At 45.4% G+C, this 15,664-nt stretch overlaps 1 protein-coding gene across 1 annotated transcript; it reads right to left on the bottom strand.

Annotated features, from left to right (window-relative positions):
* Positions 1-1,314: 1,314 nt before the first annotated feature.
* LOC139060392 (putative nuclease HARBI1) lies at positions 1,315-11,333 on the bottom strand. The gene is made up of 4 exons (XM_070539494.1): positions 10,809-11,333; positions 10,096-10,231; positions 9,626-10,031; positions 1,315-2,199 (listed from the first exon to the last, which is right to left on the bottom strand). Exons 1-3 carry the CDS (start codon positions 11,055-11,057, stop codon positions 9,769-9,771), a joined length of 648 nt encoding a protein of 215 aa, XP_070395595.1. The 5' UTR covers positions 11,058-11,333; the 3' UTR covers positions 1,315-2,199; positions 9,626-9,768.
* Positions 11,334-15,664: the final 4,331 nt, after the last annotated feature.

Genomic DNA, 15,664 nt, shown 5'->3' on the forward strand with positions numbered 1-15,664 from the left:
AGGAAGCAAACAGCCAATGAGCGAAGTGGAAGCCTGCGTCACGCTTTTGACGTCTGCTTGGGGACCGTATAATATATTCAGAAGCGTTTGCAGCATGTTGAGAAATATTTTGCTAGTATGAGTGAGTAGCAATATGTGTTGGTGTTGCTTTTCAAAGATTCAATTTGGAATGCAAAACGACTGAAAGAAAATATTGCGGTTAATGTCTTCAAATGGCGCTAAGTGGTGTCGCAGTTTTGCGAAACGTTTAGTGGTGGCGCTAGCTACCACCCCGTTTCAAGCACACGGCGCGAATTTTGAAGCGGTTGGTTCAGTCGGTTGGTTCAGTGAAGCGGTGGATAGTCGTTCAGTTGAAGCCATGGCGCTTAACGTTGAAGCACCGGCGAAGGGGCCGCGCGTGTCGGAGGCTCAGAAGGAGACGGTGGTCGCCTTCATGCAAGAGCATCCCCAGCTGGCTATAAGATCCAGCGAGCTGGGGCCGCGCTTCACTGCTGGCGACCGCCGACGGCTGTGGCAGCAGCTAGCCGACCAGCTCAACACGCAAGGCCCCGTCGTGAAAACCACGGAGCAGTGGCAAGAGTGGTGGCGGAAGCAGGTGTTCGAGGCCCGCCGCAACGCTGCCGCACTTGTCCAAGAACAAAGGTGAGTGACCGTCCAATGGCCTGGGCGATTTGTCCTTCGACATTGGCGTGTATTTTCAGAAGCGCAGGAGGGGGACGGCTACATGGCTTCCATGGCAGAATACTGCAGCTGACCGGGACGGTCCGCCTCCACGGCGTGACCGACCTCCCCTACCAAGAGGTAAGCACACTGCCGCCGTAATATCATGGGTTCCTGAATGGTGCCGGTTTAGAGTTTGCCATTATCTGTAAGTGCTACCTTTAGCAGAACGCGACACCGTTGGTGAACAGGAAAATAGCGTAGGAGAGAATGGAAAAGCAGGTAGGTTATTCAACTAGAATCCCAGTTGGCTGCGTTTTCGGGAAAAGGGGGGTTAAGTGATTAACACAGAATTAAAATGCCTTCACGGAAGTGCACGAGGACGGTAACACATGGCATCATTAAGCACTCAATAATTGCACAATATTTTCGCAAATTAGTACGAAAACTTGTAACATAGGCATTGTAACGAATAGCCACGCTTATGACATTTTCCAGCAGGCTGACGTCCCCACCTACGCGATGGAAGTCGTCGTCCAAGACGAGGCTGCGGGCGTGAGCACATTGACACGTAAGCATCAGAGTAATGAGTGTTGTAATTATCGCCGTGTGTGTGCAGTTCGTAAACATTAATGTATTTACTCTACAGCGGCAGAGGATCCACCGCGCGGCGCGGCGCCTGCCGAAAGGGTGGCCGCTGCACCTGGTAAGTTATTGATCCTCAAGCTGTTAAATAAAATGAGCTCTTGTATTTTATTGAACTAGCCCAATAAGCCATAACGTGGCCATAGCCACTTTTATTCGTACCATAAAATGCAGTGCAACTGTAGAAAATGCTGTATGCTTTCAGTGTTGCAGCACCCTGTTCGGCCACCACGTCGACAGCGACCGCGACGGGTGGATACCTTGACGACGATGTCGTCGCAGTGCGCCCGCAGCCTGGAACAGGGCGACGAGGTGCTGCAGGTTGGTAGGCCCTTTGGTGTCATTTTACATGAAGGACATAAATATTCTCTATGCTTTGTTATAAGTAAATCATGAATCTGACAAACAAATCAGCTTGGGATGTAAACAAGAAATATGCGTTGTATAGAGGGCTCGGTAACGTGTCTTGCCACCGATCAGCCGCCGGACAAAAGGTTGGTTAGCCCTGAAAAAGGCTGTTTGGTGGTGAGAGATGCATTAGAGTAGATGACGGAAGAGTAGTTCCAGCAGGTCTTTGTCTGTCCAAACGAAGAGGGCATAGCTTGTACGCGACGCTTGACACTTCCAAAGGATGCCATCAGACCAGTGGCTCTTCAGCAGAGAGGGAATCGTTGTGCACGTTGCGATTCTTCACAACAGCAGCTTGCAGCCGTGAGCTGGTTGCGAGGAATCAGCAACTGATGCGAACAGTTCCACCATGATTATTCATTCCAGGTGCTGCGCAGAATCGAGGCCTCCACAACCCGCCTCGCTGTCGCGGCAGAGCGGACGGCAGCAGCCCAGGAGGGGATCCTGCAGGAGGTGCGCGCCATAGCGCAGGACATCGCTGAGCACCTGCAGCAAGCGAGAAATTATTTTTGTTTTATCTTTTTTATATTTATTTATATATTTTTATCATTTTATTCATTTGTTTCACCAGTTCCGTTTGTTTTGTTTATATATTGTTCGAGTTTCCTTTGAGTAATAGAGGAGGATTTTTTGGTTGAGAGGTGCAATGCGCACACCCATTTTTGTTCTGTTGTTTGAGTTTACTTTGAGTAATAGAGGAGGATTTTTTGGTTAAGAGGTGCAATGCGCGCACCCATTTTTGTTCTGTTGTATTTGCCTCTTTCTATTTATGCTTATACAGCTGCAATGCCAGCGTGCTTTTTTTACTTACACATTTCGAAGGCGCCTAGTCATTCACACTGGAATCGTTACAAATAGTTGTCGATTTCTGTGCATGGGTTTTGTACTACGATATTTATATTGCTTGACTGTGTTGTACCTTACTGCACTCATTATGAAGCGTTACCGCATAATGTTTGCACTGTGATATTTTCATTTCCGCACAGTGAGGCTAAGGTGCAACGACTACAGTGTCGTCTTTTTTTCAGAGCACCAAACAGTCACTCTTTAAGTTGCATAGTTCTACAAATGAAAATGACCATCATCATTGCACCACACCAGTGATTGGTTTCCTCTAGTCTTCATTCCAAGGGAGTCATTGCAAGAATAACTTTCACGCGTGACACTTTCTGGGTGCTGTGAGATTGTAGAGCCAATTATTCATGTTTTATGTAACATGTTTCATCAGAGCTGGCAAGTGCACTCACCTTTTTACAATTATGATTCACCTGTTGTTTAGCATTGCGCTACAATTGCTGTCGAGAAATGAATGCTTCTAGTCAGTGACTCATAACACTCACAAGGGAATGGACATACCTGGGATAGTCATACTTTCTTGCAAGGTCACGTAAATGTAACTGCAAGTTTTACATGCCGTGGTGAAAACGAATTGTGTGATGCTCATGTTGCAATGTTGTCACATGCTTTGCTACCTGAAGCATGTTGTACTTCAAGGTTTGTGATGTACTTGTCATCACAGAGTGTGATAAAGTTGACCTATCTATTTTTTGCGCTTTTACGTTAATTTACATCTACCCATTTCGACATGATGTGACGAGTGTAATGCTGTCACTACACTCGGCGTTACATTTTGTTTGTGTTTGAATCCTCATTCATTACGCGTTACTTGCTTGCCTCGCCTGCGTATTCATGCTTGCACAGACGTTTTGATACACCTAGCACAAGAGATGGCTAGCAAGCATATTTCCTCACTCCTACCAGCGTACACTGAGCGTCAAAATGCACAGGATGCGGCAGTTGCGTTCATTCTGATGTGTTTTATGAACATTTTTCGCACCTTTTGCTGATGGTGACCATGAGTACAGAGTGCCAATCATATGTATTGCTTCCATCAAGTCTGTCATGACTATGATGGGTCAAGGGAAGTTTTTGTTTCACATTTCATGTGATATTTAAAGAAAAGCTGCACTTTCACGTTGCTACCGCGTTTCATGTTCCACTAGGAAAGAAGTACTTTGTGATGTGCATATTGCATAAGACAATGCTAGCTTGGGAGCAGCAGCGAATGCAGTTCTTCACAGATGAAGGGGCATGAAGCATTGCCTTACGACTGCTTCGCGAGTACTACTGTTAAAAAGTGGCAGCCTTGGAGACTCTTGCATAGTGACGAGGGTACAATTGTTTGCACGGCTGTGGCATTCTATTTAAAGGATTCTTTGTATAAGTGTACTTCATCATCATCATCATTCTGGTTACGCCCACTGCAGGGCAAAGGCCTCTCCCATACTTCTCCAACTACCCCGGTCATGTAGTCCCTGCAAACTTCTTAATCTCATCCGCCCACCTAACTTTCTGCCACCCCCTCATACGCTTCCCTTCCCTTGGAATCCATTCCGTAACTCTTAATGACCATCGGTTATCTTCCCTCCTCATTACGTGTCCTGCCCATGCCCATTTGTTTTTCTTGATTTCAACTAAGATATCATTAACTCGTGATTGTTCCCTCACCCAATCAGCTCTTTTCTTATCCCTTATCGTTACACCTATCATTCTTCTTTCCATAGCTCGTTGCGTCGTCCTCAATTTAGGTAGAACCCTTTTCGTAAGCCACCAGGTTTCTGCCCCGTACGTGAGTACTGGTAAGACACAGCTATTATACACTTTTCTCTTGAGAGATAATGGCAACCTGCTGTTCATGATCTGAGAATGCCTGCCAAACGCGCCCCAGCCCATTCTACTTCTTCTGATTATTTCAGTCTCGTGATCTGGATCCGCAGTCACTACCTGTCCTAAGTAGATGTATTCCCTTACAACTTCCAGTGCCTCACTACCTATCGTAAACTGCTGTTCTCTTCCGAGACTGTTAAACATTACTTTAGTTTTCTGCAGAATAATTTTTAGATCCACCTTTCTGCTTTGCCTCTCCAGGTCAGTGAGCATGAGTTGCAGCTGCTCCCCTTAGTTACTAAGCAAGGTAATATCATCATCGAATCGCAAGTTACTAAGGTATTCTCCATTAACTCTTATCCCCAATTCTTCCCAATCCAGGTCTCTGAATACCTCCTGTAAACATGCTGTGAATAGCATTGGAGAGATCATATCTCCCTACCTGACGCCTTTCTTTATTGGGATTTTGTTGCTTTCGTTATGGAGGACTACGGGTGCAGCGGTGGCGTAGAGGTAGAACAGCCGCCTCGCGTGCAAGGGGTCCGTGGTTCGAATCCCGGTGCCGGCAAATTTCCACAGGATTAAAAAAAAGAAAAAAGAAAAAAAAAGATCAGCGTGTTGATAAAATTGCATAAACAGGCCTGGAGTGTGGCCTGATCCCGGTGACCAGAACCGGTAACGCACACCCTCACCAGAGCAGGATTGGCTACCCTGGTGCAGTACTTGGCCACAACATCCTATATGAACAACGCAATCAAACCCCGGCCCTCAGTCCCCAGCAGCTGTGAAGCAACTGACCACGGCGGCGGTCAGACCTGCCACGCAGCAGAGGGTGCTAAGAATCACTGGCTCCGGACAGGCCGCCATTGGAATATGAACCTGGCAACGTTTAACGCTAGAACGTTATCTAGTGAGGCGAGTCTAGCAGTGCTATTGGAGGAATTAGAGGGCAGTAAATGGGATATCATAGGGCTCAGTGAAGTTAGGAGGCCAAAAGAAGCATATACAGTGCTAAAAAGCGGGCACGTCCTGTGCTACCGGGGCTTAGTGGAGAGAAGAGAACTAGGCGTCGGATTCTTGATTAATAAGAATATAGCTGGTAACATACAGGAATTCTATAGCATTAACGAGAGGGTGGCAGGTCTTGTTGTGAAACTTAATAAGAGGTACAAATAGAAGGTGGTACAAGTCTATGCCCCTACATGCAGTCATGATGACCAGGAAGTCGAAAGCTTTTATGAAGACGTGGAATCGGCGATGGGTAAAGTCAAAACAAAACACACTATACTGATGGGCGACTTCAATGCCAGGGTAGGCAAGAAGCAGGCTGGAGACAAGTCAGTGGGGGAATATGGCATAGGCTCTAGGAATAGCAGAGGAGAATTATTAGTAGAGTTTGCAGAACAGAATAATATGCGGATAATGAATACCTTTTTCCGCAAGCGGGTTAGTCGAAAGTGGACGTGGAGGAGCCCGAATGGTGAGACTAGAAATCAAATCGACTTCATACTCTGCGCGAACCCTGGCATCATACAATATGTAGACGTGCTCGGCAAGGTACGCTGCAGTGACCATAGGATGGTAAGAACTCGAATTAGCCTAGACTTGAGGAGGGAACGGAAGAAACTGGTACACAAGAAGCCAATCAATGAGTTAGCGGTAAGAGGGAAACTAGAGGAATTCCGGATCAAGCTACAGAACAGGTATTCGGCTTTAACTCAGGAAGAGGACCTTAGTGTTGAAGCAATGAACGACAATCTCATGGGCATCATTAGGGATTGCGCAGTAGAAGTCGGTGGTAACGCCGTTAGACAGGAAACCAGTAAGCTATCGCAGGAGACGAAAGATCTGATCAAGAAACGCCAATGTATGAAAGCCTCTAACCCTACAGCTAGAATGGAACTGGCAGAACTTTCTAAGTTAATCAACAAGCGTAAGACAGCGGACATCAGGAACTATAGTATGGATAGAATTGAACAGGCTCTCAGGAACGGAGGAAGCCTAAAAACAGTGAAGAAGAAACTAGGAATAGGCAAGAATCAGGTGTGTGCGTTAAGAGACAAAGCCGGCAATATCGTTACTAATATGGATGAGATAGTTCAAGCGGCTGAGGAGTTCTATAGAGATTTATATAGTACCATGCAGTGGCACCCACGACGATAGTGGAAGAGAGAATAGCCTAGAGGAATTCGAAATCCCACAGGTAACGCCAGAAGAAGTAAAGAAAGCCTTAGGAGCTATGCAAAGGGGGAAGGCAGCTGGGGAGGATCAGGTAACAGCAGATTTGTTGAAGGATGGTGGGCAGATTGTTCTAGAGAAACTGGCCACCCTGTATACGCAATGCCTCATAACGTCGAGCGTACCGGAATCTTGGAAGAATGCTAACGTAATCCTAATCCATAAGAAAGGGGACGCCAAAGACTTGAAAAATTATAGACCGATCAGCTTACTGTCCGTTGCCTACAAAGTATTTACTAAGGTAATCGCAAATAGAATCAGGAACACCTTAGACTTCTGTCAACCAAAGGACCAGGCAGGTTTCCGTAAAGGCTACTCAACAATAGACCATATTCACACTATCAATCAAGTGATAGAGAAATGTGCAGAATATAACAAACCCTTATATATAGCTTTCATTGATTACGAGAAAGCGTTTGATTCAGTCGAAACCTCAGCAGACATGGAGGCATTACGGAATCAGGGTGTAGATGAGCCATATGTAAATATACTGGGAGATATCTATAGCGGCTCCACAGCCACCGTAGTCTTCCACAAAGAAAGCAACAAAATCCCTATAAAGAAAGGCGTCAGACAGGGAGATACGATATCTGCAATGCTATTCACAGCATGTTTACAGGAGGTATTCAGAGGCCTGGAGTAGGAAGAATTGGGGATAAAAGTTGATGGAGAATACCTTAGCAACTTGCGATTCGCTGATGATATTGCCTTGCTTAGTAACTCAGGAGACCAATTGCAATGCATGCTCACTGACCTGGAGAGGCAAAGCAGAAGGGTGGGTCTGAAAATTATTCTGCAGAAAACTAAAGTATTGTTTAACAGTCTCGGAAGAGAACAGCAGTTTACGATAGGTAGCGAAGCACTGGAAGTGGCAAGGGCATACATTTACTTAGGGCAGGTAGTGACCACGGATCCGGATCATGAGACTGAAATAACCAGAAGAATAAGAATCGGCTGGGGTGCGTTTGGCAGGCATTCTCAAATCATGAACAGCAGGTTGCCACTATCCCTCAAAAGGAAAGTGTATAACAGCTGTGTGTTACCAGTACTCACATATGGGGCAGAAACCTGGAGGCTTACGAAAAGGGTTCTGATGAAATTGAGGACGACGCAACGAGCTATGGAAAGAAGAATGATGGGTGTAACGTTAAGGGATAAGAAAAGAGCAGATTGGGTGAGGCAACAAACGTGGGTAAACGACGTCTTAGTTGAAATCAAGAAAAATAAATGGGCATGGGCCGGACATGTAATGAGGAGGGAAGATAACCGATGGTCACTAAGGGTTATGGACTGGATTCCAAGGGAAGGGAAGCGTAGCAGGGGGCGGCAGAAAGTTAGGTGGGCGGATGACATTAAGACGTTTGCAGGGACAACATGGCCACAATTAGTACATGACCGGGGTAGTTGGAGAAGTATGGGAGATGCCTTTGCCCTGCAGTGGGCGTAACTAGGCTGATGATGATGATGATGAGGGCGCGCAACTGGCCCAAAATAGCACGCCTCCATTGAATCCTGCAGCCCGTCCGCGGGAGCCCAGGAGGAAAAGCGCGCCGTGCGCAGCCGGCGGGCGAGGAGAATAGCGGAGGAAAGCGCAAGGGGTTTTACAGGATGGATGGTTGTATGGATGGATGTTATGAGCGTCCCCTTTGGAACGGGGCGCTGGGTTGTGCCACCAAGCTCTTGCTAGTGTACTGCCTATTATCTTACCTAGCTTAAATGGTACCTATTTCCTTTAGTGCAACAAAGCTTACTGATCAGGGTGTCTAATCATGAAAAACACTTCCTCGGATTTCCTCGGCATAGTATATATAGGTAGGGTTTTTCTAAAGGGGAGAGGGGTTAAGGCGGGTGGGCGAGGCGATGACCTAGGTGTGTTAGCGGTGACGGTGTAGAATTGAAAATAAAGGGATGCTATTCAACGTTCAGCTATTCAGCTGTCTTAATCAACAAGCGTAAGACAGCTGACATAAGGAAGTATAATATGGATAGAATTGAACACGCTCTCAGGAACGGAGGAAGCCTAAAAACAGTGAGGAAGAAACTGGGAATTGGCAAGAATCAGATGTATGCGTTAAGAGACAAAGCCGGCAATATTATTACTAATATGGATGAGATAGTTCAAGTGGCTGAGGAGTTCTATAGAGATTTATACAGTACCAGTGGCACCCACGACGATAATGGAAGAGAGAATAGTCTAGACGAATTCGAAATCCCACAGGTAAAGCCAGAAGAAGTAAAGAAAGCATTGGGAGATATGCAAAGGGGGAAGGTAGCTGGGGAGGATCAGGTAACAGCAGATTTGTTGAAGGATGGTGGGCAGATTGTTCTACAGAAACTGGCCACCCTGTATACGAAATGCCTCATAACGTCGAGCGTACCGGAATCTTGGAAAAACGCTAACATAATCCTAATCCATAAGAAAGGGGACGCCAAAGACTTGAAAAATTATAGACCGATAAGCTTGCTGTCTGTTTGCTATAGATATCTTTCAGTATTTTTACATACGGCTCGTCTACAACCTGATTCCGCAATGCCTCCATGACTGCTGAGGTTTCGACTGAATCAAACGCTTTCTCGTAATCAATGAAAGCTATATATAAAGGTTGGTTATATTCCGCACATTTTTCTATCACCTGATTGATAGTGTGAATATGGTCTATTGTTTAGTAGCCTTTACGGAATCCTGCCTAATCCTTTGGTTGACGGAAGTCTAAGGTGTTCCTGATTCTATTTGCAATTACCTTAGTAAATACTTTGTAGGCAACGAACAGTAAGCTGAGCGGTCTATAATTTTTCAAGTCTTTGGCGAAAGGAAGTGTACTTCGTTTGTGTTTAAATTATCATAATCTGTCGGATGTGTGGATTGGGAACATTGACCATCCGTATGGAGGTGCACTTGTTGTGTATACAAATTTTTTAATGTATTTTCCGCTGTACAAACACAGCCCTGTGATAGCCTAAGGGCACTGCACTTTGTATAAATAAATTATGTATTATGAAAGCTCACCATTCCCGTCTCCTTCAGAAAAGGTTGACAACGGCGCTGCGCTGCTGCCTTCCTCTGAGGAACACGTCGCGTGGTGCCAGCACCTGGATGTCTCCTGGCTCCTCTGGCTCCTCAGCTGGTGGCACTTCCCCACCATAATCGTCCTATGTCCAGTCGCCCGCGTCCAAGGCAATGTTATGGAGAGCAACGCATGCATAAATGATTCGCGCTGCTCTGTCGGGGCTGTATAGCAGTGTCCGAAAGCGCTGCAAGCAGCGGAACTTGCTTTTCAACACCCCGATACATCTCTCCACAACATTGCGCATGGATGCGTGCTCCTGGTTGTAGTGGCCTTCAGAGGTGGTGCCGGCATGGCTGCCAGGTACTGGAACAAGCAGCCATGGCTCGAGAGGATATCCTGAGTTTCCTATTACAGAAAGTGACAGCTGAGTGCTCTGCCCTAGTTAGGGGTACGCATTACGAATGCTAACCAAGCAGATACTCGCTAGGCTGCAGTTGTGCGGCTAGGCGTGCACGCAGTGGGTTATGCTGCCACACCCAAGAGTCATGGCACGAACCAGGGAACCGGGGGTCCACAACAAGAATGCGAAGTTCCGCGTTGCAAACCTGCAATGGGGAGCAATACAAAATACCGCTGCAGATATGCTCGAAATCCGTTTTGCCATTCATATGCACAAAAGAATACACGTACGCTGGTACTAGTAGCAGACTGTTTCAGCCATAGGCGTACACAGGGTCTTGAAATTGGGGGGGGGCAATGCGCCCCCCCCCTTGTGTGGACGCCTACGGTTCGCACTAGTTGGTAGCTAAATGAAAACTCAGGGCCGATATTGCGCAAGAAACCCCATACGAGCCAAAGCCAGCCCATGCAATGGTTGTAAGTACTTCCGTGTTCAAAATGCTTCCATCATGTCTTCCCTACAGTGTATCCATTTCTGCTACGACTGCTGCCCATTTAAAACATAATTTTGGAACGGCAGACTGATTATGCACAGCACATGGCACTCACCATTACTCCCGACATGTGAGATTTCAACGAGCTCGTAAACAGTTCCCCGCATGTCCTCTTTTAATCGTTACATTACTTGTAATGCCAGCTTGGGCATTAAACTGAACAATTGCACCTATGGGCGAGTAAAAATGGCGACAACAGTTTGAAGTAAAACATTCCAACGGTACTTACGACCATGACGTTTAGGGCGTAATAACCCTTTCTCGACATGAAGCTCGCCGTGTCGGCCGGGCTGAGTCCCTCTGTGCCGTCGACGCACGCTAGCACACCTGGGATGGCGCCGCGTCGCACGAACGCCGCCTTAGCCTCATCCTTGGCAGACGGTGCGAAGGGAAAGTCCACCAACTTTCTCCGGGCAGACACGGAAATGATGGCCTCCGTCACCTCGTGAATGGTGCTGCTCATGGCCGACTGTGCCATGCCTACGTGTTCCTCGCGACCAACGCTCCTCTGGAAGCTTCCGGTGCCGAAGAATCGCAGCGCGCACAACACCTTCCTTTCTGTGGAAAGGCCACTCGCTCGCTGGCATCCAATGATAGGGTCAAGCTCGTCGCACAAGCTACGCACTGTTCGTTTGGACAGACGAAAATACTGCCGGAACTCTTCTTCCGTCAACTCTTCAAATGCATCATCTACCTCGGGTCGTCGTCTCTGCGCGACTGTAGCAGCCGCACAGGCGACACGAAAAGGCACGGCAGAGAAAAACGCCACGTTCTCCAACTGTTGGGAGCGCGGAATCGGATTGAACCGGATACGAAAGATGCTAACTGTCCCAAGCACTTACGTTCTAATCCAATCCAAGCCGTTTGGTAGCCATTCTAATCCGTTCTATCGGTGCGGACGGACTCTCCATCCGTTCCGTGGCGTTCGTCCGTTAGCAGACGACACGGAATAATTATGAGCAGCAAGACGTCACGGCTCACGTGACAATTGACGTCATGGCATTCGTCGCGGTTCAAATTGACCAATCGTGTACGGCTCGATGGAACGGACCGCCTCCGTTTTATTTTGGAACGCGTACAAGATCGCACCCTTGAAGTACCCGAAGTTTCAATGTTGCGCTGAACGCGGTACCGTTCAGTTGCATTTTCTTGTCGGTTTTCAAGCGTGAATTTCGCGATGCATCTTGAAAGCTTATCGTACCTCTTATTAAATTTGACAGAGCAAAAGTGTCGGCTATCGTAACGAATTTGCTACGATAGCATTAAATCCATGGCTTGAATAAATTATTACATGCACGTTAACTTGCAGCTCTTCTCTGGAGAATAGTTTTTTTTCTTGCACAGAAACCAATAAACATTGACTATGTTGCGGACTTTGTATCCTTACTGCAACTGTATTAAAACTTGCTTTGAAAGGCAATTAACTCTAGAGCTAGTAGATTAAGTAAATTGCTTGCTATAGTGGCACAGTGACAACGTACCCTCCTGCACAATCATGTAGAACTCGTGCAACAATGCGAAAAGCAGGCAAACGGCCTGTTCTTGTGGGGATAAATCAGTATAAAACGACACGCTGAAGAAAATTAAATCAAAACTGTGCAGTGAAGTCAGCCAGTACAAGCAGTCCTTGCACGTTAAGAGCTGATCAAGTGTGCAGAAACATTCATGCCTTACATGTTTCTAGTAAGTTTATAATAAGTTTGTGATCACATATATTAGTGTGTAAACCCACATAGCGATATCCGCTGCGATTACTATCTTTATAAGTAATGAAATACCATGCTACTTGCAAGATCATATATCACCTGAGGATCTTAGAACAAATTTCTGCATTTCAACTATACACAATATGTGGTTTATTTAATAAAGGACCACAAACTGGGCTTTTTTTGCAATGACAAACTTATTCCAAACTTTACTTACATACAGGCAAGATAAAAAATTATAGACAGAAATATTGTTCTTCAATTTGTTCACCTGCCACTGCGGTTATAGCATTCTGCTGCTAACACAAGGCGAGGGGTTGATTTGCCAGCCATGGAAGTCGCATTTCGATGGGAGTCATAGGTAAAAGAAAAGCTCTTGCACTAAGATTTAGTTCATCACGTTTTATTGAACCCTTAAACTTCAAAACACTATTGCATGGGGGGCATACTTATGCAAAATCTAACACCAATAGAAAGCAAAGGGCAGAATTGTAAAAGAACCATCTTTCGTGATAATTCGAGTGTGTAAATATTCATTGCATCAATATGTATTGTTCAGCAGCTCTGCACAAATAAGCATAATCAGGTATAGCAAGTACTCTGTCAGGAAGCTGGTTCTACAGACGTATAAATGTCAAGGCATGAATGCTCATACTACGTCGCACACATAGCACAAAGAAAACCATTTTCAAGAGTTGTCCCTTCTGGCAGATATGAGTGGGCCATAAGCAGCAGAAACTTTATTGCAGGACATTGTGTAATACCGCTTATGAAATAATGAAGAGAGTGAAGAGGCTTTTAACAGCAGTACTGCTTCATGCTACTCTAATAAGAGGAAAGATGAGCAAAAAAATTTCTCGTAGAGCACTTAAACAGCAACTTTCTGAAAGACAGAAAATTCCAGGTGAGAGTTGGAGGTACATTCGGCCCACACACACCAACAACACGGGCATACTACAAGAAACACTACAGCCTATGGTGTATTACAGTCTATGGGAAAGCTATCGTCTATAGAAATCAAGAATGATGCAACAAGCCCTTGACAACACTGCAGACTTTCTTGGCCAGTCTGGCCTCTCGCTTTCTGATAAGTCAGCTCATATTGATGTCGGAAAAAAAAGAAAGACTAGAATCAAGAACTACCCCAGATTGCACGTTGTGATCCACATAGCTGGACAAATATGCCCGCAAGTCAACATCCACAAATCCTCAGCTAGTATAAGACAATGACGACAGAGCCAGCACGTGGGTGAAACAATTATGCAATGCCTGGACGCAACTTCCACACCTGGTGAAAAGAATAATCTCGAAATCATGGGGGTGGACAAGTGGATACTATCGAAAATCGCAGATGCTGTGCTTGTGTCCAAGGTATGGTACACTATGAATTACCAGCAGCACACAAAAAAGACAACCCATCGAATACAGGCATCGGGTAGTAATAACAGGTCTTTCCAACTTTACCATGCTTGAAGACCTCTATGAGAAAGAGCTAATGAACAAGCACTTAGACACAGTATAGTTGCAGCCTGCAGCACAAATTCTTTGTCTCAAGAGCTCAGAACCTCGTCCCAAGATACTATGCCAGCTAGCATGTGAGATGCAAAGACGACTACCCCTCCCTTCAGAAATACAACCTCCAGAATACCTGAACTTGAAACACAACAGGCCCATACCGTGAAATACAGGGGCAAACAATAAGGCCAGGAGACTATATGCAACTGCCAAATACACAGCGCAGGTTGCTAATCATGAAGATGCAAGCAAACATAAGGCACATATAGTACACTGATCTGGTAATAGCAGTGTAACAGTAGTATGACACTACATAAAACTAAACCCCATATAAGTGAGTACCATTACAGGCCATCCTACACCTAGAAAAGCTGAACTGAAAGCAATCAAAGCAGCACTTGTAGTGCAGAATACACCCTGCACAACACCCTGCATGGATTCACCAGAAACTGTCTGGGCCTGCACATCACACAAAATTGTCAGGAAAATCAGGAGATTGACACGCGGCTTGTAAGCACATGGCTAGAAATTAAATTACAGGATACATAGCCATGCAGATATTCCAGGACACAAGCAGGCTTATAAGCCCAACATAATAACTGAAAACTAGATGAGTTTGTGTGTATTCATTATTAACTAAAGTGCAACAGATAGACAACAGACAAGAACGAAGCGCCCTGTGTGTTCACTTCGTTCCTGTCCATCGCATTTCTGTTTCACTATAGTTAATGAATTCATAAGCCTGCACAGGCGAAGAATGATACCTCTGCCCAAGGGCCCGATCCCGCATGCAAATCCATGCGTGCGCACACACACTCACACAAATGTTTCAAGAGGGCATAGCATGAAGCAGTATCAACAGGATGACACTAGTTATAGATGAGGACTAACTTTCAACTGAGGTTCATTTGTAAAAATGTGGGGAGTTATATAAATTACCAGAAAAAGAAAGGACGATGAGCAAAACGAGAACAAGGTGAAAGCAGGAGCCAACGTTTCGACAAGTGGACTTGTCTTCTTCAAGGTCCACGTGTGGAAACGTTGGCTCCTACTTTCACCTTGTTCTCGTGCTGCTCATCGTGTTGAATTTCCATCTCCTGCCTTCCCCGAGTTTTCCCCAGAAAAAGAGACATCTTTGAAGGATAGATAAACATAGGTGCTTGATGCAGCCAAACATAAATAAAAATGCTACAGAAAGAAAATAGAGAAAAATTCCAAGTGCAGGAAAAAATCATTACAATTGCCAATCCTGCATGCCAGCACCTTTCGAGAAACACGGTTGTTATTCCAATAGACAGACTGACAGCTTGCTTATGCAAGCACATTCTTCCAGTTCCATGCCATTGGGAAAAAAATGAGTTTCCTGGAAAGTAGCCACATGCACACTTGGTGATCACAATGTTTTTTTTTCCTGGACTTGTATATCTTTATATATTTTCTCCCTTTCCTGCTTTTATGTTTGGTTTCATCAAGCACTAGTCTTTACCAGGCTTTATTGCTGTACTACTTTGTGGTAACCTTTATAGATCACTGCATTTTCACAATAAACCTTTTAATTAGAAGTTAGCATACCCTGCTCTTACTGCTTCATACTGTACATTCTTGTTACATTGGCCAAATAAAAGATTTTATAAGGTATCATGAGTGCCATTAAAGTGACTTGTCTAAGTCTAAAACAAAAGTGAATAGCCTGGCTGAAAATGGCACCAGAGAACACATAGGACCAACAAGAAAACCGAGATGATCTAACAACCAAAACTTTAATGCACACACCGAGTAAATGCTCGCTGACAAGCAATAGACTGAACATGCACAAAAAGAAGAAAAATTCATGTGCGTTTCCTGACAGGAAATGCATCCATTT

Source organism: Dermacentor albipictus, chromosome 5, assembly GCF_038994185.2.
Source record: "Dermacentor albipictus isolate Rhodes 1998 colony chromosome 5, USDA_Dalb.pri_finalv2, whole genome shotgun sequence".
NCBI classification, from domain to species: Eukaryota; Metazoa; Arthropoda; class Arachnida; order Ixodida; family Ixodidae; genus Dermacentor; species Dermacentor albipictus.

Coding starts and splice junctions, on each gene's coding strand:
- LOC139060392 (XM_070539494.1), bottom strand. CDS start 11,057: ATGGCACAGTCGGCCATGAGCAGCACCATTCACGAGGTGACGGAGGCC. Junction 10,232..10,808: donor ACGCCCTAAACGTCATGGTC/GTAAGTACCGTT, acceptor TCCCCATTGCAG/GTTTGCAACGCGGAACTTCG. Junction 10,032..10,095: donor GCCTAGCGAGTATCTGCTTG/GTTAGCATTCGT, acceptor TTTCTGTAATAG/GAAACTCAGGATATCCTCTC.